General features: G+C 54.7%; 1 protein-coding gene across 1 annotated transcript in view; it reads right to left on the bottom strand.

The window, feature by feature from the left end:
* Positions 1 to 23964, bottom strand: part of BRD4 (bromodomain containing 4) — an 87814-nt gene that overhangs the window by 8117 nt on the left and 55733 nt on the right. Inside the window, 9 exon segments of the mRNA XM_059888518.1 lie at positions 8045 to 8155; positions 9222 to 9517; positions 9795 to 9994; positions 10526 to 10741; positions 16355 to 16477; positions 17441 to 17803; positions 18453 to 18742; positions 20256 to 20391; positions 21723 to 21860. Of these exon segments, the coding sequence (XP_059744501.1) occupies positions 8045 to 8155; positions 9222 to 9517; positions 9795 to 9994; positions 10526 to 10741; positions 16355 to 16477; positions 17441 to 17803; positions 18453 to 18742; positions 20256 to 20391; positions 21723 to 21860 (1873 nt within the window).

Genomic DNA, 23964 nt, shown 5'->3' with positions numbered 1-23964 from the left:
CCTGAGCCCCTCTACCCCGCCTCTATAGAGCTTCATGCTAAGGAACTTTGGCCCACAGGATTCCCCTCGCCAAACACCGCTGGGTGCACATCCTGGAGCGGGAGACAGGGAGGGTAAGCCTGGCCAGGGCTCGAAGGCTGGGAAGGGAAGCCACCGACCACCAGGTGGGAGCTGGGATCTCGTCGCTTCGCGTGGCCTCCCCTGCGCTCCTCACCAGGGTACCGGCTCTTGCCGCTGGTGCTGGAGGACACATGCTTTTTGCCCAAAGTGGGGCTAGCTCCGCTGGTAGCTGCTTCACGGAGGGCAGTGCTAAGGAAGCTTTGGAGAGGCGTACGGCCTTGGTGTAGTGTGCCACTTAGAGGGGTGAGGGAGACCTCGTGCCCTGCCAGAACTCACCATTCCATGCAAGAGGTAAGACAGTGACACAGAACTCTGCGGCTACAGACACGTTTTTACCTGAGTGGCAGTGACTAGGGACACCTGGGGTGGGGGAACTGCAGGCCCAGCCCCAAACCCAGATACTAGAGATGCCAGGATACAGGGCTCAGGACTCTACAGGTCACGTATGAGACCTGGTAGAAAGGACACTCGAGTCACAACGTATGAAGGGAGCAGTTTGGGTAATTTGCAGGATTGGGCCACGAGCCGGGTGTCTGGGACCTCGGGGTGAAGGAACGCTGGGCCACACAGAAGATGGAAGCCCAGGGCTGAGGGGACCCTACACACACAAGGCTGGAGCATGGCACACAGGAGGAAGAGGACGGGGCGTTCTCCCAGGCCGGGCTCCCCTCCCAGGGTAGATGCCAGCAACAGAAATTGCAGCTCAAGGGAGGCTGGGGGCAGGAAGGCGGTCAGTGCATTAAGTATGACCTGGATAGGACACTGTGTCGCAGGGAAAAGGTTGGATGGGGTTGAGATGGCCTTTCATCTCATGGCCTTGGTGGGGAAAACACTTTTTTCCAACACAGAAGAGGGACAAGTGGCTTTGAGCCCTCACCACCTCCCTGCAGCCATGAGCAAGAGAGGCCCACTGGGGGAACTAGAGGGGACAAAGTGCAATGGGGCCCTTAAGGATCCAGGGAGTGGGTATCAGCTGCCTTAGAAAGGTCACCAGGAGTATCACCCCCAAGCTGCACAGAAGTGCGGGGTAGGGCTGGCCTAGAGCGGGAGAGAAGGTGGGAGGCACCCAGCAGACCACCAGGACCAGAGGACTCAAGGCGCTGGCGGCAGGGACCAAGGGGTGCTGGAGCCTATTTGGGGCTGTCACAGCTGGCTCACATGCACCACTCGCCTCGTGGTAGGAAGACAAGACAGGAAGTGTACAACTTCACCACACACCAGCCCCAAGACACCCCCCACACAAAACTCTCTAGAAAGGGTTACATGAAGATGGCCTCAAGTACTGTGTGATCTTTATTCCATGAACATCTTGAACTCAACACAAATTTCAGCTTTACATAAGATGGTAATTGTACAAAGAATTAAAACGTTTTTGTAAAATCTGATTAAAACACTGATTCCTCCCCACTCCCCCACAACTCAAGGGAAGGAGACAGGACGGAAGGCAAGGGCAGAGGTGCAGAGCCCCTCAACTGAACAGACTGGAAGCCTCCGCACCAGCAGACACCCGGCCTCCCACCCTTCCCTAGAGCAACTTCTCAGGCCCGGCTGGCACCAGCCAGCGCCCGCACACTGGAGGCTGCCGAAAGGGTGGGCAGGCTTCTGCTCGCTCTGCTCTTCCTGGGGCATCGGTGCCAGCCCGAATCGAACGATCAAGTTCTCTGTCAGACGGAAGCACCATGGGCAAGGACAGGACCCCTGAACAGAGAAGATGCAAGGATCACATAGGAAGAGCTGGCCTGGGGCTACAGCCTCTGTGCCCACGAGCGGGAAGGGGTGGGGTGGCACACAGGCTGACGCCATGGGAATCTAGCCTGCCATTTGCTCCAAGACGGCAGAATCTTCCCAGAAAGACAATGCCAGCAGCTTCCCAACTGTCCTGTGGGAATCTCTGGGCATGAAGCCCCCGGACCCAAGCCAGGCCAAGCAGTACTGGAAACATCAGGAACAGGCCAAAGGGCAGCTCAAAATAGTCTGTTTGGCAAACGAGCTCAACTGGAAGCTGACCGGCTGGAGGATCCGGGAGCAGCTGAGGAACTCCCAAGTATCACTGCAGGGCCCGAGGGGCTCCGGGGAGGCTGAGAGCAGAACCCAAGGCCAAGAGCAGCCTGGGGCTGTTACAACTGCTTGGGCTCAAGGTCCCAAGGAGCTGGGGAGGGGGCCAGGGCTTCCACACAGGCGCTGGCCAACTGCACCTCCTCAAGCCCACTCCAAGGTGCAGGAGGAGGCTGATCCCAAAATGCCAGGAGACGGTCAGGCCTCGAAGTACACACCAACTACATTTAAAACAAACGCTATTCCTTAGGGGACTTTACACGCCAGGCAGTTTTCTGCTGAGATGCTGGATTCATGACTAAAAAAGGGCTGATGTTTATTTTTAGAGCCAAAAAAAAAAAAAGCCTATCCAGTGCCTCTCAGAGGGCTTGGATGATGTGGCCCACCCGGCGGCTCCCATCACTCTTGGGGGCTGAACTGGGGGGAGTACCTGCATGGGCACGAAGAGGGCCCAAAGGCTCCAATGCCCTCACCACTGATTGGTCCAGCCCTCTCGTGCTACTAGCCCAGGTCTCGACCCCCAGCGGGGGCAAGGACTGTGGGCTGCAGGAGTCAGGTCAGCCGGCGGCACGGCCACGTTTCCCCAGATGTCCCTCACTCCCGGCCTGCCCGGCAGCTCCTGCGGTCTGCGTCTATGTACCTGGGAAGAGAGGGGCAAGGAGGCCGCCTAGGAGGTACTTTCCCTGTGCGACTTTAGGAGAAGAGGCCAAAGAAATTGGGAAGATGCCCAACAGACAACAGTGGGAACGATGAAAACAGAGAGAGGACTCCAGGGGGCTGTGGGTCAGCTGTGGCTGGTGGGCGCCTCTGGCCAACAGAGCAGCGTGGGCCACCAGAGAAGGCAGGCTGAGGGACAGCCCCAGGGAGCCGTGGGCCCAGCTGGCCTCGCCTCTAAAGCCTCGCTCCTCACTTGGGGAAACTCTAGATGTCACAATGTTCTTCCTGAGGCTGAGTTGAGTGAGATCTTTCCTGGGCTAACATCATTGGAAGGTCCAGGAGGGAAGCAGTTAGGATCCAGAGTCCCCCCAAAAGAGGGAGGGGTGGAGACAGAAAACGCATCTGTGACGGGCGGGGCCTTGCACACGGAGCAGCACCGCATGAATGTGTGTGCAGGGGGATTGTCATCACCCTCTGGGAGATGCCACCCACTCAGAGGACCCCAGACGACCAGGGAGGCTGGGCAGAACAGCCAGGCAGTCTTTACACAGGAGGCCCGGGCGGGCGGGCAGCCAGGCAGGCAGCCTTCCCGGAGGCGGGACTAGGTGTGAGCTGCTGGACATGACTAATCCACCCCGGGGGACAGGCCCAGGGCTCTGAGGAATTCCATAACTTGATGGAGTCCTGTCCCTTTCACGGAAGAAAATGGACTTAAGCTATAGCTTGCTGGGAAGGAATCTGGAACTGAAGACCGTTTTATTAAGAGTCCGTGTCCAATGATTAGGCAGGACCTACGTAGAGGGAGAGAGAAACCAGTGTGAGAGAAATGGTGTGGAATGTACCGTTCAAGTCATAAAGAACAGAAGAACTGCAGACCAAGCCAGCCTCCGGTGCCCCGCCTGCTGTCAGGGCACGAGAAGACAGCGCCGCAACTGGGAGTTCCACCCCTGCCTGGCCAGCTGCGGGTGGGGACAGGCCCACCTTCCCCTGAAAAGGGCCTCAGATCAGGCACGCACAGATATCTCCAGAACCGCCTGAGCCCGCTCATGCCTCTAGACAGAATGGCTTCCAGTAACGAGCTCCATGTGTGTGCACTGCGTGCTGGGGTCTCCTTTGCTGGGCTCTGCGGCTGAGAGATTACCCCGCCTGTCCTCTCCTTGCCTCACTTCTGAAGTCCCGCGTGGTGTGCCACACCCACTGGGCACCCACGGATTCTGTCCTTACCCTCCAGGGTCCACTTTTCTGCACCCTATCTCAGCAAGGTAATGCTGACCCTGCCTTGGGGCTCAGCTGGAAGGAGGGAATGCCCCTAAGAAAGGAGCTCTGGAGTGCAGGACCTCTAGCTAACAGCCTCTGCATTCCTCTGAACTCCAAGAAACAAGCAAAACTATAAAAAAGAGGAGCCAGTGACATACACTGTTAAGGAAGAGAACAAATTAAAAATAAAAACAAGTTGAGGAAGAAAGTTGTCCTTTCTTTTTTCCCAGGCATCGAATGCAGCTTCCTTTGACTGGGGAGAGGGGCTGGGGCTCTTTCCCACCCACAGAGCAGAGCAGATGCTTCTGTTAGAATCACGGATGCAACCAACACTGCACTCCCATGGTCCCCAAGTGTGTGTGTGTGTGTGTGTGGGAAAAACCCGCCCACCGGCTGCTCTCTCATTCAAGGCACATTCCACAAGGCGCGCCCTCGCCCGGGAAGCCCTTGCATCCCTCCCTGCATGTGTGTGGGTGTGAGGGGTCGCCTGGCACTGCAGGCAGATTGGCTATAGCCCCATCCTCCAGATCTCTTCCTACCCCCACCCCCGCCAGGGACTCAGCCCTTCCCCAAGAGCAAGCATCACACCCTTGGAGTGGGCAGCAGCAGGCCTCAAGACGGGACAGGAACCGAGTCATTCCAAGACCCAGGGTCGCGGAAGTTGAGGTTGGTTGTCTAGGAAGAATGCCCCACGGCCTCTGTCTGCACTTTCCAGCTCAAATCTTTCCAAAACATAAAGCATTCCTTTTCCCCCTGGAGCTATTAAGAAACACCCACATGCTCCAATCCTGGGAAAAGGAAACCAGGAGACTAAAATAGCTGGTGCATGCTCTCTCTGCAACTAGAAGACCAAAACCAAGTCCAGGAGAATGCTCTGAACTCCTATCCTAGCCTAGGCTAGGGATGCTCCTGAGAGGGACAGGAGGTGGTGTCCAGCCCTGTGTGCCCATAAAACCTGTGGGTAGCACTGGGGAGGAGCCAGACATCAATCAGCAATGGGATGGGGTGAAAGTTTACGCTGGCTCAGGGGTAGTGGGAGGGTGGCCCTTGTACCACTGTCTTTGTCCCAATACTAAACCTCTCAAGCAAATTCAGAGTTTAAGCACAATCAAAGCTCAATGGAAGACTATGACTCAGGTAACAGTTGGGTTCTAAAGATGTGGTGGGTCTGGCCAACAGTGCTGCCTGCTGCTCACGGGAGGAGGAGCACATGGTGCCTGGGGCGCAAAGACCCCCCTCCTTCTGACCCCAGTCTGTGGATGCACTGCATCCCTGAACAGTAGCCCTGTCCCAACAGCCAGCCCCCCTGTCCTGAGCAGTTGGCAGCATCCTTGTCTATGGACAGTGGCCAGAGATGAGACCACGTACCACTGCCCTAGCCCCAATTTAGTGCCTCTGGTCAGTTTCTTTTGGTGATTTGAGTCCTGGGGCTGTGTTGGCAGAACTGACAAATACAGGCCCTTCAGGAATTTCGGCTCTAATCCAAATGGAAACACAAGAACAAGAAGGGCGAAACAGTTAAGCCCCCAGAGACCAAGAGAAATCCCCCCAGTGCCCCCCACCAGGCCCCCACACCCCTCCCTGCCAAGGCAGAACCACCTGTACCTAGTCACAGCAATCTACCCAGCTCCATGGACCCCACACGAGGAACCACCCAGCAAGTAAGCAGTTTCCTGTGCGGGAGGGTGGTGGCAGACAGCCCATCCCCTGGAACCAGGACACGGGCTCCCACTTGGAGCCTGGAACACCTGAGGTGCAGGGCACAAACCTACAGGGTTGGTCCCTCCCGAGAGCAGAAGCTCTCAGTCGGTCCCCGGAGCACACAGATGGCAAAGGAAAAGGCAGAACCACAAAGACAAAGAACGGCCTCGCAAAACTCAAGGTGGGGAGGGCGCCTGGGGAGAAGAAGGAGCTGAGGCAGCCGAGGGAGCCGCCAGGGCTGGACTGCTGGAGCCTGGGAGCCTGCAGGCTGGCGGCTCCAAGACTGTAAATCTTGCCCTCTTTCCCGCCAGGACAGCTGTTCCCAGGACTCTCAGATTACTTGTTGCACAATCTTTCCACTTTCTTTAAAGGAGGGAAAAATGTGAAGGAAAAAAAAAAATCTCGGCAGCAGCAGAGAGCTGCTGGAAATGCCGTCATGGTTACTCCACAGGAGGCGGCATCAGGCGGGGTGCAGGGCACTCAGAAGCTCAGGAGTCAGGGACAAAGGCCACAGTCCGAACTCAGGACTGGGACACCAGGGTGTGATGGTCACGATGCCGTAAGGCGCCACGCTGGGTGGGGCCTGGTCGCGCGGGTTTTAGCCCTCAGGTCCTCTGCCAATTTGAATCTCTGGGGTTTTCTCTGGTTGCTCAGATCCTTAGGGGAAAAGGCTGCAAAACCCCTAGTAGGAGAAGCCTGCTAGAAAACACAGGAGGTACAAAACCCCAGAAGCAAAGGCAAACCTGAGGTTTGGCTGGAACTGAGAGTGAGAGGTCAGCAGCCACCTGGAATGCTAATTAGGCCCAAGAATACAGCCATTCACCCTGGCCAGTGCACTGGGCCCTGACCCAAGGCCCCACTCTGCCTCAGCAAGCACGGGGTGTGGCTCCCCCTACTGGCCAGCAGATTTTAAAAACACACTGGAAGAGGGAGCTGGTTAGGAAGAAAGGAAAAAGGGTAAAGGATAGAGACATGACCAGCAAACTACCCACAGCAGTCTCTGCATACAACAGGAGCTCAATAAATACAGAATATCCTCAATGGATTTCACATCACTTGGGCCCACTGAAAGGAGGTAGTCCAGAGCACTGGTGTCCTAGAGAAGGCTCCCCTCCCCCCTCCCCTGGGAAACCTAGAGTCCTTACAAGGGGAAAGGAACAGTGACAAGGTCCAGGGGACCCCTGCCCCACAAGACCCACACACCTCAGAGCAGCACCACTCTTCAACTACTGCAAATAATCCTCATACCTCCTCGGCACCACCGGATCACATTATCTATCTATGTGAACTAAGTGGAGCTTGTCATTTCCCTCCAGTTACAGTAAAGTACCAGAGACAGGATTAGGCATACGGAAGAATACGCCAGGAGCCTTGCTGCCCACTGTGAGGTGCACACTGCAGCCTGCCTGGAGGGACCGGCCCAAGGCAGGCTCGTGGGCGGTCTGCAGACTGCCGACTCAGCCGATGAAGACACCTGCCTGCCCACCAACAACCCTATTCACCCAGACACAGAAGTCAGCTCCACCTCAGAGGAGCCTAGTCACCAGGCTTCTTCTCAGCCTCTCCTCTGGGCCAGTCTGAGCATCAGCTCCCAAGAATAACCAGAAATGCTTGTGTCTGGAGGAAAGGTCCCCTGCCCCACCACCGGCACAGCTCTCAGCATCTCCACCGGCCCCCGCCTCCCACGTCAAGGCTGCTGCTTAGCCGCACCAGGGGGCACACGTGCACGCCCGTGGAGCATGGAGAGAACGAACTGTTAAGAAATACAGGACACGCATGTCCAAGTGCGTGCAGTTAGGAGCAGCCAATGCAGCAGCGAGCAAACTCCGGGGAGAATGGCAGTGCTCTAAGCCCCGGGAACAGCGGGGCCAAAAGCAGGCTGCTCCACCCCTGCCGAAGCACATCACTGGAAAGGGCCGAGCTGCATGCAACAGTGCTGCCGGGGGACTCTGAGGCTGGGCAGGGTCACGCCAAGATCAATTCCATCATCTGCCCCTATTCCTCCTTTCCCAGGGCTCTGCAGTGTTAATACCACTGGCCACTGGTCTCCGCCCCCAGCCCAGGTCAGGGGTGGGGTGGAGGTAGGTGCTGGGATACCCACCACCCCAGGTAGAGGTCAACATGGTGACCAGGAAGATGGACAGACGGGAGGGCCCAGCAGGTTCTTATGACTGCCGTCTCTGCTCTCTGGTAGCCTGGACACAGGGTGGAACACAGGCAGGAGTGTGGTGAGACAACATCAAAGACACCTAACCTGTTTCAGAGTCTTCGCTGTCAGAGGAGCTGGACTCGCTGGTGCTCTCCGACTCTGAGGATGAGAAGCCCTTCATCTTGGAGGAGCCAGCAATGACATCAACTTTCTCAGCTGCAATAAAGCAACGGGGACAACAGAGTCAGGCAGGGCCCAGAGCCCCATGAGCCAGAGGGCTGCTCCCAAAGACCGGCTGCTGTCCTTCCAGACCCCGGCCCAACCCACACTTCCCAAGGGTGCAGCTAGCCTGGCACCACCCATGCCAGCCAAAATCCTGGCTTATACTCAACTTTCAAGGCCCCTTCAATCTCTCAAAATTCCCTCTCACAGGATTCACTGAGGATCAGGAGACCAGGACAGGAGGGGACTCCCTAACAAGGCACTGCTGGGAGTATGCTCCCTCAGCTACTTTTCTGGCAGTGGGGAGAAGACCTAAAGGGGACACAACAACCAGAGACACAGCAAGACAAGGAAAAGGCCCCAGGGGACCTCCCAGCACCTCAGTGTGCAGAGTGAGGTTCGGTGTCACTGTGTGACACCCTGAACAGAGGGGAGGGAGTACCAAGGACCCCAAGTCAGTCTGGGCTGGAATGAAGGCTGTGTGCAAAACCCTGACTCAGATCCTAAATTCTACTGGTCCTGAGACAAAACTATGAGCCAAGACAAGGCACTGATAACACCAAAGAGCCACTTCAAAGACTCGCAGAGTGGGTCACAAGGAACTAGAGAAGACAGCAGGCAGGTGCAGTGCCAATCTAATGCTTTTCTCCTAGCCATGTCCCCCACCCCAGAGACCCCAAAGAGGTGTGTGTGGGGGGGTGCCTTCTGGGGAAGACTCAGAAGTGGCAACTGAGGATGAAGGCTGCTGCTGGTCAGAGCAAGGCTTAAGACCCCAAGGGCCATCTGCCAGAGAGGTCAAGAAAGGTGCCCCACAGCCTAGGGTCGAGTTTGATGTCACAACCCTCCAGAGGCTTCTATGTCGAGGACACAGACTTCATAATCAGAAATTTAAATAGCCTGCAGAGGGAGAGGGCCGGGATTGCAAGGCCAAGTTAACTAAAGGTACCAATGGGGTCTGGCTAATAGGGGTGCAAGGGCAGCGCCTGGCCCCACCTGCCAGCCCTCTCCCTCACCCGGGACTGGGAACGCCCCAGCCCCACCCCAGAGGGCCAAAGGGCACCTTGAGGTTTCCTCTTCTTCCGCAAACAGGAGGTGACGTAGCGCTCCAGTTCACGCAGGGTGGATGGCTTCAGGGTCTCGAAGTCAATCTCGATCTCGTCGGGGTTGGAGTTCTTGAGGGAGGGCTCCCTCGACTGAATGATGTGCACCACGCGGCCCAGCTTCTCGCCAGGCAGTTTGTTGATGTCCAGGCTCAGCTGCCGCTTTTCCTCATATGACATGGGCTTGCATTTGTCCTCTTCCTCCGACTCATAGGCGGGAGGGGGCTTGCTCTTCAAGGGTGCTGGCTCCTTCTTGCTACGAAGGGGTGATGCAGATACCGTTAGGAATGGGTCTCTGCAGGAAAGTGGGGCACCCATCCCTTCGTTTAGGGCTTGGGGAGGCTTCTACACCCCCTCCCAGTGGTCTTCACAGGGGACAGGGGACGCTGGCAACACCCTTCTGTGAGTGCGGAGCTGTGGCTGAGACCAAGACCGGTGAGCTGGGGGCATCTCGCTGCCCACCACGCCCTACCATCCTCCCCTCAAGGCCCGTCCCAGGGAGGGGGCATTTGTCAGGCGGGGCGGCCACAGACCTCGTGCTGCTGTTACTGCTGTTATTTTTCTTGGTCTTTTTGGGAGGAAGTTCCTTGGCTTTGCTTTTCTTATTCTCCTCCACTTCCTCTTTCTTTTTGTGCTTTTCTTTTTTCTTTTCCTTTTTGTCTTTCTCCTTTTTCTTTGGTTTGTTCTGCTGGGGCTGTGAAAGCGCTGCAAGCTGCTCGTGCACGGCTTTGAGCTGTGGTGCAGACAAGCAAGACACACACTTGTCATGACCTGCCATCTCACCAGCTATCCGCGGGGCACAGGCCCACCCAGACCCTTGAACCCCCAAGGCAGACCAGTGTCCTCCTTGTCAGAGGAGCTGACACTCAAGCCCCATGACCATCCTTGGTCCCAGGAAGAGGATCCCTAAAGTGGCTCGGCAAGTGTATAGACACGTGTGGGCTCTAAAGGCCAAATTGTAGGGAGATGACCATCCAGAAGGCCCCAGGAGACGGACAAACTGGCTCAACCACCTCCTTCCAGACACCAGAAGTTCCAGAAGCCTGACTTCTGCCCAGAGAACGGCCACATCAGCCCACATCCATACCCACAGTGTACATATAAGTATGAACAATATGCACTTGACTAGGCACAAGGGGACCTGCTGGCATGCAAAGCCAAGGGCATCATGCGGACACCTCCCTCTAGCAGGGCTGCCCGGGCCATGGACTGGCAAGGCCAGAGGTGGGAGCTGGATGGAGAACGGGGCTGCCTCTGCCCTCACCTGCTCCTGGAGCTCGGCCAGCCGCTGGGCTCGCTCCTCCTCGGAGTCGTCAGTGGAGCTGTCACTGTCTGAGGAGCTGTCGCTGCTGCTGTCACTGGAGGAGGGCGGGGCAGCAACCTTGGTGGGAGGCGGCACCACTGGGGAGGACACGGCCACTGCAGGCTCCTCGGGCTCATCTGGCATCTTGGCAAAGCGCATCTCGAACACATCCTGGAGGTGGGGGAGGGAGGGGAAGCCGTGCCCATGAGGGCTGCTAGGTGCCCGGGGCGGGCACCTGGACTGTGGCCCCACACCAAGCCATTCCTGGCTGGGAGAGCTGACTCGACAGGAAGCAGAGGGCTGGGTCAGCGGTGACCCCCTTCTTGCCACTAAGCTGAAGCGTGTGCAAGGGCTCCCAGTAGTTCTTCCAAAACTCCTCTCTCAAATCTCACTTGGAGGTGAAAGGCACTCCCAACATGGCCTGATGCCCACTCCCTGAGAGATGTGGCCTAAGGACCCACCTCACAGTAGATGGCTGGCCCAATGAGGACATCAGGCTGGGCACCCCTGACAGCTGCAGACCTGGACAGACTCACAGAGAAAGTGCTCTGAGGCTCCTGACAGCTTGGTGCTCAGTGAGGACCCCCCAGGGGAGCCTGCCAGATGCTGGGCTGGGCAGCAGGACACAATACTGAACAGAACAGGAGGCTCTCTCACGGGTCACATCCCCACAGGCAGCAGACACGGCCTGCAGGTTTAGAGTTCCAGAGGGAGTGAAGGCCCCAAGGTGGGAGTGTGCCCCACATAGAGCCCACAGCCTGCAGTGATCGGGTCCTCACTGGCGATGGCATCTCCAGGACACAATAGAAATACGAGAAAAGTACAGAAAAGGTGTGGAGCACTGCAGACCGGCTATGGGAGAGGACTGGCTTTGTGAGGCGAAAGCTACCTGAGCAGAGACCCTGGGTGGACTGAGCACCAGATCCTACCCCAGGAGATCCCAAGACCTTTCAACTCTGAGATTCAGAAATCTGATGGAATTGCATGGGTCACAGAACCCAGCGGGGCAGCAATCCTTCCTGGGCTCCAGGGGTTCAACTGTGTGTTGCCTCGCCTGCCAGCTGGCCATTCCCTCTCTACCCAAGGGACTTTGTCACCAGAAATCCAATGACGACTCAGAACTGATAGTGGTGGAAGGAACAGAGCTGTTTCCCTAGCAGGATGTTGAGACCTGTTTTAAGCCCAGTTTAATACAGCAACTCACACAACAGAAGCAGGGGGACCTTTCTCAAGCGCGACCTGATACTTGAGAGAACAGCAGGGCCCAGAAGGGCCACAGGGTCAAACTCCAAGGCTGCTATTTCAAACTGGGGTGTGTTTGACAGGGCGCAACCTAGGAGACTCTCTCGATGCTCTAGAGACACATCTTCAGGTTTCCCCATCCAGAGAGCTGGGGAAGCATGATCTGGGCAGCAGACTGTGGGACTGTTCCCTCTGCTCCAGATTACTCAGTTTGACCTCCTCCAAGGCAGTTTCTCCTCTCAAACAAGGTGCCTGCCTGAACTCTGCTGAGTGGGTTTGAGGTTAAGAAGGGCAATATCTTTCTGTATTTATTCAGAAATAAATCCTGGAGCATATCCAAGGGCAATGAAGAAGAAAAACAGGAGAGATGACCAGACACTATCATTGTTCAGATTGCCAGGTGCAAGACCTGTGGGCAAGCCCATCTCTGCCCACAGGGCCCTGAATGTGGGCAGGGGCCCACGACTGCCCCCCACAAGCATCTAGAAGAACCGGGCCCACACTTGGAGAAGTGTGTTTAAGAAGGCGGTGGAGCAGCTGGACCCCAAGACAGGACAGTTGCAAGCACCTGGTGCTGCTGGGAGGTGATCCTTTACCAAGTAGAAGCTACGTGTGTCACTAGTTTGTGAACCAGCCCCCATGCCAGCCGTCAGAGAGCTCTACCTTACCACAAGGGCACCCCTGTTCTTGCCCCACAGGTTACAGCTGCTGTGGAAATGAAGCCCCCTTCCACTCCCTGGCTGCTTCTGGCCCTTGACCTACCAAGGCCCCAAAACCAAACAGCAAGGAGCATGGAACAGAAGGCCAAATGGGCCGCCAGCCTCCTGGGCTGTGCCCAGCTGAACGATCCATCATCCCCGTGTCTGCTCCAGCCCTAGGGGGGACACCCCGGGAACACACTTGGGCCTGTGTGCCAGTGAGCTAAGGGCTGCTGCAGAAAACCTTCCCAAGTGACCCAGACAAACATGCACCTGCTGCTGCTGCTGCTGCTAAGTCGCTTCACTCGTGTCCGACTCTGTGCGACCCCATAGACGGCAGCCCACCAGGCTTCCCCATCCCTGGGATTCTCCAAGCAAGAACACTGGAGTGGGGTGCCATTTCCTTCTCCAATGCATGAAAGTAAAAAGTGAAAGTGAAGTCGCTCAGTCGTTCCCGACTCTTAGCGACCCCATGGACTGCAGCCTACCAGGCTCCTCTGTCCATGGATTTTCCAGGCAAGAGTACTGGAGTAGGGTGACATTGCCTTCTCCGAACATGCACCTGCTCTGTGGTAAACAAGACAGATGTGCTCCTTGTCCTCAAGGGGCAAACACAGATTGTTATAATGTGTCCTAAGCGCTAAGGCAGAAACAGCAAGAGTTGGCCAAGAGCCTGTGGAGGAACCTGAGACCTAAGAATGAGAAGAGGGTAACAAAGGCTGCAGACACACAGGATGGTACAAATGAGAGAAAGGTCCAAGTGGCGTGGGGTCAGGCAAGAGACAGTAAAACCCAATGAGCTGCACCCAGGGCAAGTGTCTCAGAAGGGGGGAGTGACAGGAAGGAGCAGTGATCAGCAGCACACACCAGGGGAGCAGGGCTCAGGCCTTCTGTGCTAGGACGCTAGTGTCTTGAGGTGTACCCATCTACTCTGCCTAGTATGACATGACCTCCACCCCACTCCAAGGACCTGGGCCACATCGCAATTCTCAACATCAGAGAGAACCCTGGCTTCCGAGAGCAAGCATCTCTTCTCACTATAGTGTTGACCAGGGCCATCTACTCTGGACTGTATCAGACTCATGGAGGAAGCTCCCTACCCTCTTTAGTGACAGAGATGCTCAGGTGCTGGGAGGCGGTGGTGTCCAAAGACTCCCGGCAAACCAGCCTTCAGCTGAGCACAGCTGGAGACCAAAGGGGAGGTGCTGTCCAGTCAGCCCGTCTTTGCCCCACCTGGATACTGCTTTCGGGCTTAGCCATACCTGGGCATACCAGGCTCAGGGGCTGGGGACATGCAAGTGAGAAGTAGAATTCAGGCCATGGAGGCCCACTTGGCCCCAGGTGCTGGAGACGCAGCCATGAGGGGACACTCAAGACACACACACGCACACACACAACCATACATACACTGGAGGTACATTGGGGCCTTGGCTATGTATGTACCTTCCTCAGTTTAATGTTTTTCCCTTGCTGTAAAACAACTGTGTACCACCATGAATTTGCACTTTCTGCTAAAATAAAACTCTGGTAATCCACGTAAGCACAAAACTTCCTAAATTACCCCTCCCTTCACAGCAGAACAGAGAGCAATGAACAGTACCAGCAGCAGCTCTGGGCCCAGAAGCTAGGCTAGCAACCCTCAGCTCAAGTCAACTGCAGGTTCCCAAGGACACTGTGAACCCAAGGGTTCCTAGCTATCTTTGTGACCATAGCTGCCAGGAGGTGGGATGTGGGCTTTCTAAAGATCCAGCATTTGGAGGCTGGACAAAAAACATAAAGTGGATCCTTTCCAGTAAAACTTTCTGGGTCAACCTCAGCCCCTGGGCACAGCAGGTCTCAACTCTTCTTACTGACACACACAAGGGCCAGAATTTTTTTGCTCCTCTTCCCCAGTAGGCAATCTAGCCCCCTAAACCATGCTGATCCTGGAGAACTTTGAAAGAAAGAAGAAAAACAAACCTCTAAATGCTACAAAATATAGGAAGTGCGTTCTAGAAATGCCCACAAGGGACCTGCCACGTCAACTCTGCCGAAGCAGACACCCCAACCTGCTTCCAGGCGTTTTACTTTCAGTAGCATGGAGACCCACCCTGTGAAGGGCAAAGCAAGCTGGGGGCAGAGGCAGCCCTGCACTGAGTCGCCCACTGGGCACTGCCCTCTGCCTCCCACCTAAGTGGACCCTCCTCGAGGGCAAGGACCTTGTCCCATTCCAGCCTTGTATCTGGAACCAACATTTAGAAAAGAGCTGCCATGTGGCAAACACCTCGGTGTCCGTGCTATGAGTAGATCCCATGTTTGGGCATGCTCATGGCACCTCCAGAACAAGAAAAATGCTGTGTGTGTGTGGCTCTGAGGGAACCACTGCCACCTGGTGGTGATGTCTGAGAACTGCAGTACAGGTATGACGCCTGAGCAGCTAGGATGGCAAATGTTAAAAGTAAATAGTAGAAAAGGCAACCTTGTGAGGAAAGCAGACAACACAGCACCAAACTGAAGAGAGTGCCCCTTCCAAAAACAGAAAACCTCAAATAAAGTAGTACACAGTCAGCAGAAATCAGAACCTTCAAGTCTGAGTGCATGTTTAATTAACAATAACCAGGTTCATACCAGTCAGGTGTTCTTTTCTTTTTAAATACCTAGAGTTTCAGGACACCAAAGGCTGACCCAGACAAGCCCAAGTGAAAGAACATCTTGGCTCCAAGACGATGACACAGGAGACAACATGCTGGTGAGTGTGGGACAGTGTGTGAAGCTAGCGGAGCCAGGAGACAGGTGGACAGCAGAGCCGGAGTGGTCTCCGACAGACACCGACTCAAGGCCATCAAAGGCCCTGTGCAAGTCCTCGCTTCTGGAAGCATTCCACAGCTGACAGAGAAAAGCCTGGGGTGAGGAAGCCCCACCAGGACCCCAGGAGAGCCTGTCGCAGGATGTGTGACTTGGACCGTGTGACAACGGGTGGTCCAGGCTGCTCTGACCCTGAAAGCAGAAGTGCAACCTGGGGTCTTGGGGAGAAGAGGCTGGGAATTTTCATTATATGTGATTTCAAAAAATTATAATAATGAAAACAGGTAACAGTACTAAATGTTGACTTTATTCTCCATAATTTTTAACTCCTGATCTTTTTACTCAAAAGACATGTCTCTGCTGAAATTTGGGCATAGTTGTTCCTTGTTTCTTTTTAAAAACAAAAAAACAAAAAAAGAAAAGTGGAGCTAGTTCACGCGTTTCTTTTGTAATCTGCCCCCTCGCCCCCACCCACGTGTGCACTCCACAGCACACACCACCTAGAATCAACCTGAAGGGGCCAGAATCCCACCCCACTAGGGCTCCGTAGCCACACAGAACGTCTAGAGGCAGCCGCGCTGCAGCGGGAAGGCACGCATCATGGCTCTCAAGGCTCCAGTGAATGCCCGCAAATGAGCAGCTACTTCAGCTCACAGCTGGGACAAAGTGTCTACCTGGCAAGAGTGTCCCTCGCCGACTTGAGACAGGTCTGTTTTGGAGAAGAGTTGGGCCATGCACAGGATGCGCACTCTTCCGGCCAAGGGGAATCGAATGCAGGGGGGTGGGGGTGGGGGGTTGGGGGGGCTTTCAGTGGAACACCCCAAAACCCAAAATGCCCAAGACCAAAACCAACCACCCTACCTTAATCAAAAGGAAATAATCCCAATGTAAAATATATGTATTATTCTGACTTTAGTCCACTCTTCCAAAGCAACATGGCATTATACCAAAGCAAGCGACAAAAGTAAAACCTGCTGAGGCCCACAGAGGCCTGGCCCACCCAGGACCCCAGCCTGCTCTGCTGCAGGACGCCACACCCGGAGCTGCCCCAGAGCCTCACCTGGAGCTTGCGGGCCATGGCCACCACCTCATGGTCAGGAGGGTTATACTTGTAGCAGTTAGAGAACATCAATCGGACATCGGCACCAAATTCCTGAGCATCACGGTACTCACGGGCCTCCAGTTTAGACTAAAAAGACAGGACGGGTCCTGGTTAGTCATGGCTGCCTATGCTCCAAGAAGGGCTGTCTGCAGGAGCAAGTCAACTTCTCAATGGCTCGGAGTTTAACCCAGACCTCAATGGGGAGAAGTTATTACCTCAGTCCTCAGCATCAAGCGGACACAGAGATACTCTAACAGCAAGTCTCAAGGCCAGGAGATGCCCTGCTAGTGTCTAACCCACTGTGCCTGGCAAGAGTACACAGGATCCAGAGAGACGAAGCTTAAGCTACAACTAACTGTAAAGAGAGGGCTGGCTCTAGTTCTGGCCTGGCCTGTATTTGTCCTGTTGACGTCAGACAGGACACCAATCAAAAGGAACACAGCAATGTCCTCTGCTCTGCCCAAGTTTGGACAGGTTTATTCCACTCCCACATGGAAAAAATGCCAAAGGCTTAAAATAAACAAAATCAAAAATGCCAAGAAAATGCCAGCACTTGGGACTTCCCCTGGTGGTCTAGTGGCTCAGATTCAGAGCTCCCAATGTAGGGGGCCCTGGTTCAACCCCTGGTCAAGGAACTGGCTCCTGCATGCTGCAACTAAAGACCCCATGTGCTGCAACTAAGACCCAGCACAGCCAAAGAAAAAAACATATATGTATATATATATTTAAAATGCCAGCACTCACGTGCCTCTCAAGAGCCTGTCAAAGTCACCACTGTCCAAACCCTCCTGTGCCTGCCACGCAAAGGTGTCTATGGGCACTGGGCCTCGGGACCACAGATGGCTGGCCTCAGATGGGGGCAGGGGCAGCACTGCTGTCCGCGACCAGCAGGGTCCCAGGATCTCGGGGGCTGCACGCCTCCACAACCCCCAGCAGGGGGCACTAGGCCACTCTGGGTTGGTGAGGAGATTTAGACAGCTCCTGAGACTGTCTCCTCCTGGACAGGCCTCAGAGGTGCTGGCCTTTCCTGTCCTGAACGCATCCACTCACCTTGATTGTGCTCATGTCCATGGGGTGCTTGATGATGTCACAGTAGTCATGCAGACCCAGCGCCTCCACGTCCACGGGCTTGTAGAAGGGCCAGGCGTAGGCCGCGTGCTTCTTGGCGAACATCTCCTTAAGGATGCCATTGCAGCACTTGAGCTGCTCTGAGACCTTGCTGCTCTTATCTGGCGCCGGGTGCTGCTGCGAGTCAGGCACGTCCTTCTTCGGGGGTTTAACAGGCCGGCTGCTCTCCCGCCGGGGGCCCAGCTTGGCAGTCTTAGGCTCCGGGGGCAGTGAGGGCGGCTCATGAATGGGGTCAATGGTGGTAGGGGTGGTGGTATCTGCTTTCCTCTTAACCCCCTTCTTTGTCTGCCAAGAGCACAGGCGCAACAGGCATGGTCAGAGGCAGTGGCTGGCACAGCGGGCCCTCAGGGTCACTCCTGAAGCCAAGTCCTTTCTAGGGTCTCAATTCTCAACAGGGAACAGGGCCCAAAGGTGAAGGACTGAAAACAGGGAGACCCTGTCCCACCACTCTGTTCTGCAGCTGGGACAGGACCCTGCCAGTGGCAGGAGAAAGCACATAACCGAGTGTGGGATCTGCTCACCAGAGGCCAAAGAGACTTCTGAGAGCAATTTCCCACAGGCCAGGGACCTCTCCCAGAGCCCACCCCTGTCACTGGCCACCCACGGAAGGCACACTCAGAGACTATTTAGACGGCATCTGCAAACACACAGTCTACATTAGAACCGGGAAGGGGGCAGCAACCACCTGGAAGGTGTTACTCAATTATGGGATCTCTGGGTCAACAGCTTTCGGGGTGTGCTGATTTAAACACAGCTTGATGCCCCCTTGAAATACCCACAAGTGCCCTGGGAGCCAGAAGCATTGGTAAGGATGGGTGACTGTCTCCTGTAAGCCTCACTGCAACGGGGGGGGGGTGGGAAAGGGGTTCTTTTAGCTGACGTGGCGGGACCTACAGAGTGGCCAGGCTGGGCCACACATACACAGGAGGCTCACCTTCACAGGCTGTGGGGTGGCTGCAATGATGGGCGGGTGGCTCTGCACGGGCTGGGGGGCTGGCGCAGGTGGGGGCAGTGGCTGGGGGGGCACTGGCGGGGGCGTCTGCAGCGGCTGGGCAGGTACCACTGTCATGACAGGGGTCTGGACGATGAGGTCTGGGGTGACGGCAGGGAAGGGGTGAGGTGTGGCCTGCACAGATGGAGGATTCTGCTGAGGGGTCTGGGTCTGCGGAGGAGTCGACGCTTGCGTTGTGTTTGGTACCGTAGAGACGCCAGGTTTTGCTGTCCCTATCAATCATAAAAGGGACAGGTGGTTAGATGCCAGGCCTGCACGCTGGCTGACCTTGTGGGGACACTGCCATACGTGGTGAGCACACAGTGCCATGGGCATGGCACACACAGTCACCAGAACAATTTGTCTAAGAGACGGAACAGCCCAAACACCCTGGCCCTCAGACAGATCTGTCCACCTGTCCTAGGAGGCTCCAAGAGCAGTGGCACACCACATGCCACACTTCCTGGGGTGTCCTGGCTGCAAGTCCTCACTCAGGCACAGAGACCCCTTCATGAGCATGAAGGCATGAGCCAAAGGAACAGGAAACTCATGCTGAGACTTAGCACCATGACAGTGATAGCAAAAAAATATTCCTTGGCACTTTCAGGCAGAGCTGTCCTCATTCCCAGAAACGCTGCCTTCTGAGTAAGCATTTCTGGCAGGAGGCCAGGATCAGCAGCCCGAGCCAAGGTTTCTGGAAACTGGCAGCCCACTATCCCTCTGAATCACAGGGGCAGGATGGACAGCTGCTGCCCTTCAGGACTGGCTCACACTGCCTCCCTGCAGCAGTGTGGGTGAGCCAAAACACACAAGGTCCCACAACTACCCAGGTGAATGAAGCCCAAACCCCTCCCAGCAGGGAGGCTGCGGCTCCTTGGTTCTGAGTATACTGGACACCTGTGGGCAGGTTCCACAGCCAAGGGGTGACCCTCAAGACCAGCTCTCCTTGGCTACCCCTCAGCACTGCAACGGAGATAGCCAACCCCCTTCACTCCCATGAAATTACCCCTTCCAAGCAAGACAGGAAGTCAGGTGAAAGCTTGCTCCTTAGAGCAAACAACTCACAGCACAGGCCACCTTGCAAGCATCATCTTTCTGCAACTTGGGTGCTGCAGATGGCAAGATGCAGAAGGCAGCTGTGAAAACTTCCTGTACAGAAACATTTCACGAGTAGGCTACTCCCTACCAACTGGCCTTCAGAATGGTATGTCAGGCTGGGGGGCAGGGGCGGGGTGGGAGCTAAGACAGAGAGAGTTTGACTTCAGAAGACTATCCAGTAGCAGGTATGACTCGGACACAAGTGGATTAAGATAACTCAAGTGACAAACCTTAAGGCTCTAGGATTAATTAAGACTAAGACTGCCCTTGATCAGATCAATTTTACCCAAAATGAAAAAGACGGTCTATGGCATCGGTGGGATGAAGAACTCAAATTGTGAAATACTTAAAAAAAAAAAAAAAAGTTACACTTTCTTTTTAACTGAAGTCCATCGAGAAAGGCAAGGCCCAATGTTTTCTACTCTGCTGGAGGGTCAAATGACCCTCTGAGCTGGCTCCCCTGATGAACCTGGCTCCACCATATCCAAAACAGCAACAACACAGGTAGCAAATAATATAGCCGTCTTCCCACCACTCTAGTCTCCCAATGAACTCGGAGAAGGCTAGCCAACTGGGGAGAGAGAAAGCCAATTTTCTTGCTGTTTCAATGTGAAGCTAAGAGTGCCAGGGCCACTGAAGGTACCCTACCTGCTTCTTTCCTCCCACGTCCTCTTCCTTTTGCCTGGACTATCACGATCTCAGTTTCTTCAGTGGGCAGTTCGTTGATTTTTTGCAAGAAGAGCTTCTCCAGAGCTTCTGCCATTAAGACTATGTCATCTCCAGGCTAAAAGAGGAGACACACACAGTGAGGGTTGGCAAGCCCTCCCCACCTTTCTAGACAGAACAAGAGCTCCCCATCCTAGGTCCCAAAGTGTGGAGCATCGTATTCAGAGTCCTCCAATCTGAACTCCAAAGGGCCACAACACAGCTATACTACCTGGCACTGCAGAGGCTGCCTAGGCCTGCAGGTCTGCTGCCTCTCCAGCCTTTTAACTTCTGGCCTGAGAAATCATCCTAATGCCTGCAGTATTTATCGAGCACTGCCAACCACAGACTGGGGTCCCTCCCTTGACACGATGCAACTTCACCAGAATTACTTGGATTGCACAGGATACATGAGCAGGGCTCCAATAACGTTCCCCAGGGTGTTGCCAAAGCAGCTCACTGAGGCCTGGGGAAATGTCCATTCCTTACTGCCTCATGGGTTCCACTCTGTCACCTCACCTGTAACATCCCTCAACCCACTCAGCTCTAAATGGAGAACTCTAACTGTACATATTTCCCTTAAACCTAGCGATGAGAGCTGAGACTTTAAACAAATGATCTGGCTTCATGGCATAGCAAAGATGAATGGCTTGGCTATTGGGTTAAGATGTGATCTTTAGGCCTACAGGTAAGACCCTACAAGGGGATACTTGATTCTCCGGCCACAGGCTATTATTGATGGTCATGTCCACAGTTGCAAATGCAGCAGGCCCCACACTGTACCCTCTCTCACATGTAGGTTTCTGTCTGAGCACATCTTTCTTTACAACTGGGCTTCCCTGGTGGCTCAGCTGGTAAACAATCCGCCTGCAATGCAGGAGATATGTTTTGTTTAATCCCTGGGTTGGGAAGATCCCCTGGAGAACTGAACGGCTACCCACGCCAGTATATTGGCCTGGACAATTTCATGGACTGTATAGCCCATGGGGTCGAAAAGAGTCGGACACAACTAAGCAGCTTTCACTTTCTTTACATTTTCTCTACATTTCAGTAGATTCCTTCCTGACAATTTGAGTCTCCTAACAAACTTTTTAGTGATTCACTACTGTCCTTTTCACATCTTCTCTACTAGACATGCTCAAGAACCAAAGTCCCAAGGGCATCAGAAGCACATGCTTCCAGAAGCACATGCTAACGAGGACGGCTGAGAAACACAGCCAGAAGGCTACTGGCCTCAAAAGACACATACCCAGTTCACACGCAAAACCAACGGCCCCACCTACCTCTGCTGCCAGCGGTCTCCTCTGGCCAGACCCCACTCTACCTGCACCCCGCACCCCTGCCCATGGGTTCCAGACGTGCCCACCACCTCCTCTACCTTCTGCTTCTCCACCAGCCCCCACGTCTCACCTTGTTGTAGATGTAACAATTTGTAAACATAGTGTTGAAGTCCTGGATACATTCCTGAGCATTCCAGTAATAGTTGTTTTCCAAGCGCTTCTTTATTGTTCCCATATCCATAGGTGTTTTAATGATCTTATAGTAATCCTGCAGAGGAGAGAGAGCAAAAAGGCCAATGTCACCTCCGCAGCCAGGCAGCACTCACGGGTGGGGCGCGGATCTCACCCAGCCTCACGCCACAGACATGCAGACCTAAGCTCTGCCACCGCATCAGTGAGCCATCTCATGGATGGACTCCAAGATAAAGTGGTTCACAGAAGAGTTGCTAAAAGCTGAGTGGCAATTTAGAATAAGTAACAGGCAAAGTCACTCAACCTTTAAAAAAGTGGTTCTTATCTGGTAAAATAACCCACGGGAGTTTCTACTTTCTCCCCACCATGTGAAATTATCCACATCCATAAAATATATTCAAGCCTCAACAACTGGACCCCTTGCTTCCTGTCACACTGAAGCACCATGGACCAAAAGCCTCTATCTTCAGTTCATCTCACTTCCATTCCTTTTACCTACATATAGTCTATCACTAAGGATCCAGTAGTATCTGGAAACAGTTCAACAACTAACCAGGTTAAGTGCCAGATGAGGAATCAAATGGAGAGTCCTCACTATTCTTAGTTTAAAAAAAAAAAAAAATTCCAAAATTCCAGCAGACCCACTCCTCAAACCTCTGGATCTTATTCTACAAGTGCTGAACAGAAGACATCAGACAGCAGGTGTAGATGTGGCAAAAGCCCTTCCAATCAAACTCTCTTCTACCATTATACCTTTCCCAAAATCTAAACCTATCTTACAAGCAAATGCTTATGATCAGACAGGGCCTGGGTTTCCAGGAGGAAGGACCACAGAGGGGCAGGCGAGAAGGTGCACCTGCACACAGCTCGCCGCCCCATTAAGGTCCACTCTCTCCAAGGCTCCCACAGTCAGGCCCAGGTGAAGTACCAGAACCGCATCACATCCCAGGGGCAGCCTGACGGCAGCGGGGCAAGTCGGTGCTCTGGCAAGCATCGAGGTCCTGCCCAAGAACAGAGGCGAGCAATGCTGAAAAAGTAAGCCAAGGGTGTGAGGTTCTGAGTTGCTCTGACACCCACGAGAAAGGAACAGAAGTCGCTGGCATACACCTGAGAGCTGGCACAGCTCACACCCCTGCCCCAAATGGGGCTGCGGCACAGGCCTAGGTACCCTGGCGAACAGGCCTCAAGAGGAGACTGAACCAGACTTTCTACACTGTATTTGCTCTGACCACCTTTCCCAAGAGAACGAAGTCCAAATATATCTGCCCTGGGGGAAACTCAGATTTTATTCCATGGCCCAAGATCGTGGGGTCACCACCTCAGACTGGTGTCAGGCGCTTGAACCGGCCGTGGGGTGCCGACAGTGGTATGAGGCCCAACAAGACAGTAGCTGAGGACAGAGCAGGAGGAGGAGGTGAGACAGCGACAGGTGAGGGTGGGGGGACTGAAAGGGAGGCAGGGGCTTAAGGGGCAAGACGACCACCCATCTGCATACATGTATGGAATGACAGAAGCAGGCATTCCAATAAGGCCAGCAGGGACCAGAGGCCGAGACACAGGTAAAGATCTGGAAGGGATCAGAAAATAGAAAAAGAATAAACTCTTTCCTGAGATGGCCCTATTCCCATTTCCTGGGGAGGGGGCTGTCCCTGGAAACTGGGCTTCAGTATGACACTGTTCCCAGTCAAAGAGCCCTGCCCCAGCCCTCTGGGTTAGCCCCTAGCTCGGCCACCTCTGTGAAGGCACCAGATCAGTGCCACCACCCCCAGCTTCTTCTTCCTCCATTGGAGCTGCTGAGGGTGACACCAAGTCACACTGGGACCCCAGAGGAGCTTGGCCTCCACTTCAGAGAATGACCTCAAACTCCCAAACCCCTTAGCCTGCCAGCCCATGCACACCCTTGTCTGTCCCACTGGCTGGCAGGCCGCCTTCTCAGGATCTCCGGTCCCCCGACCCCCTTTCTGCTCAGTCTTCACCGTCTTAGCTCTCCGTGCCTCTGCTCCCTCCGCATTCACCTGAACAAACCAACCCCTCCCTCCTCCACCTGGCCCTGCCACAGTTTCCCTTCAAAGCCAAATTTCTTGAACCGGTGGCTTCACATCCTCACCTTCTTGTCCACACTGCTGGGAATCTGGTTTCTACTTCTGCGCCACAGCTTCCTAAGGTCACCAATGCCCTCC

This window comes from Bos taurus, chromosome 7, assembly GCF_002263795.3.
Source record: "Bos taurus isolate L1 Dominette 01449 registration number 42190680 breed Hereford chromosome 7, ARS-UCD2.0, whole genome shotgun sequence".
NCBI lineage: Eukaryota > Metazoa > Chordata > Mammalia > Artiodactyla > Bovidae > Bos > Bos taurus.
Note: the sequence above shows the minus strand (reverse complement) of the source record. Positions and strands in the feature narration are given on the sequence as shown.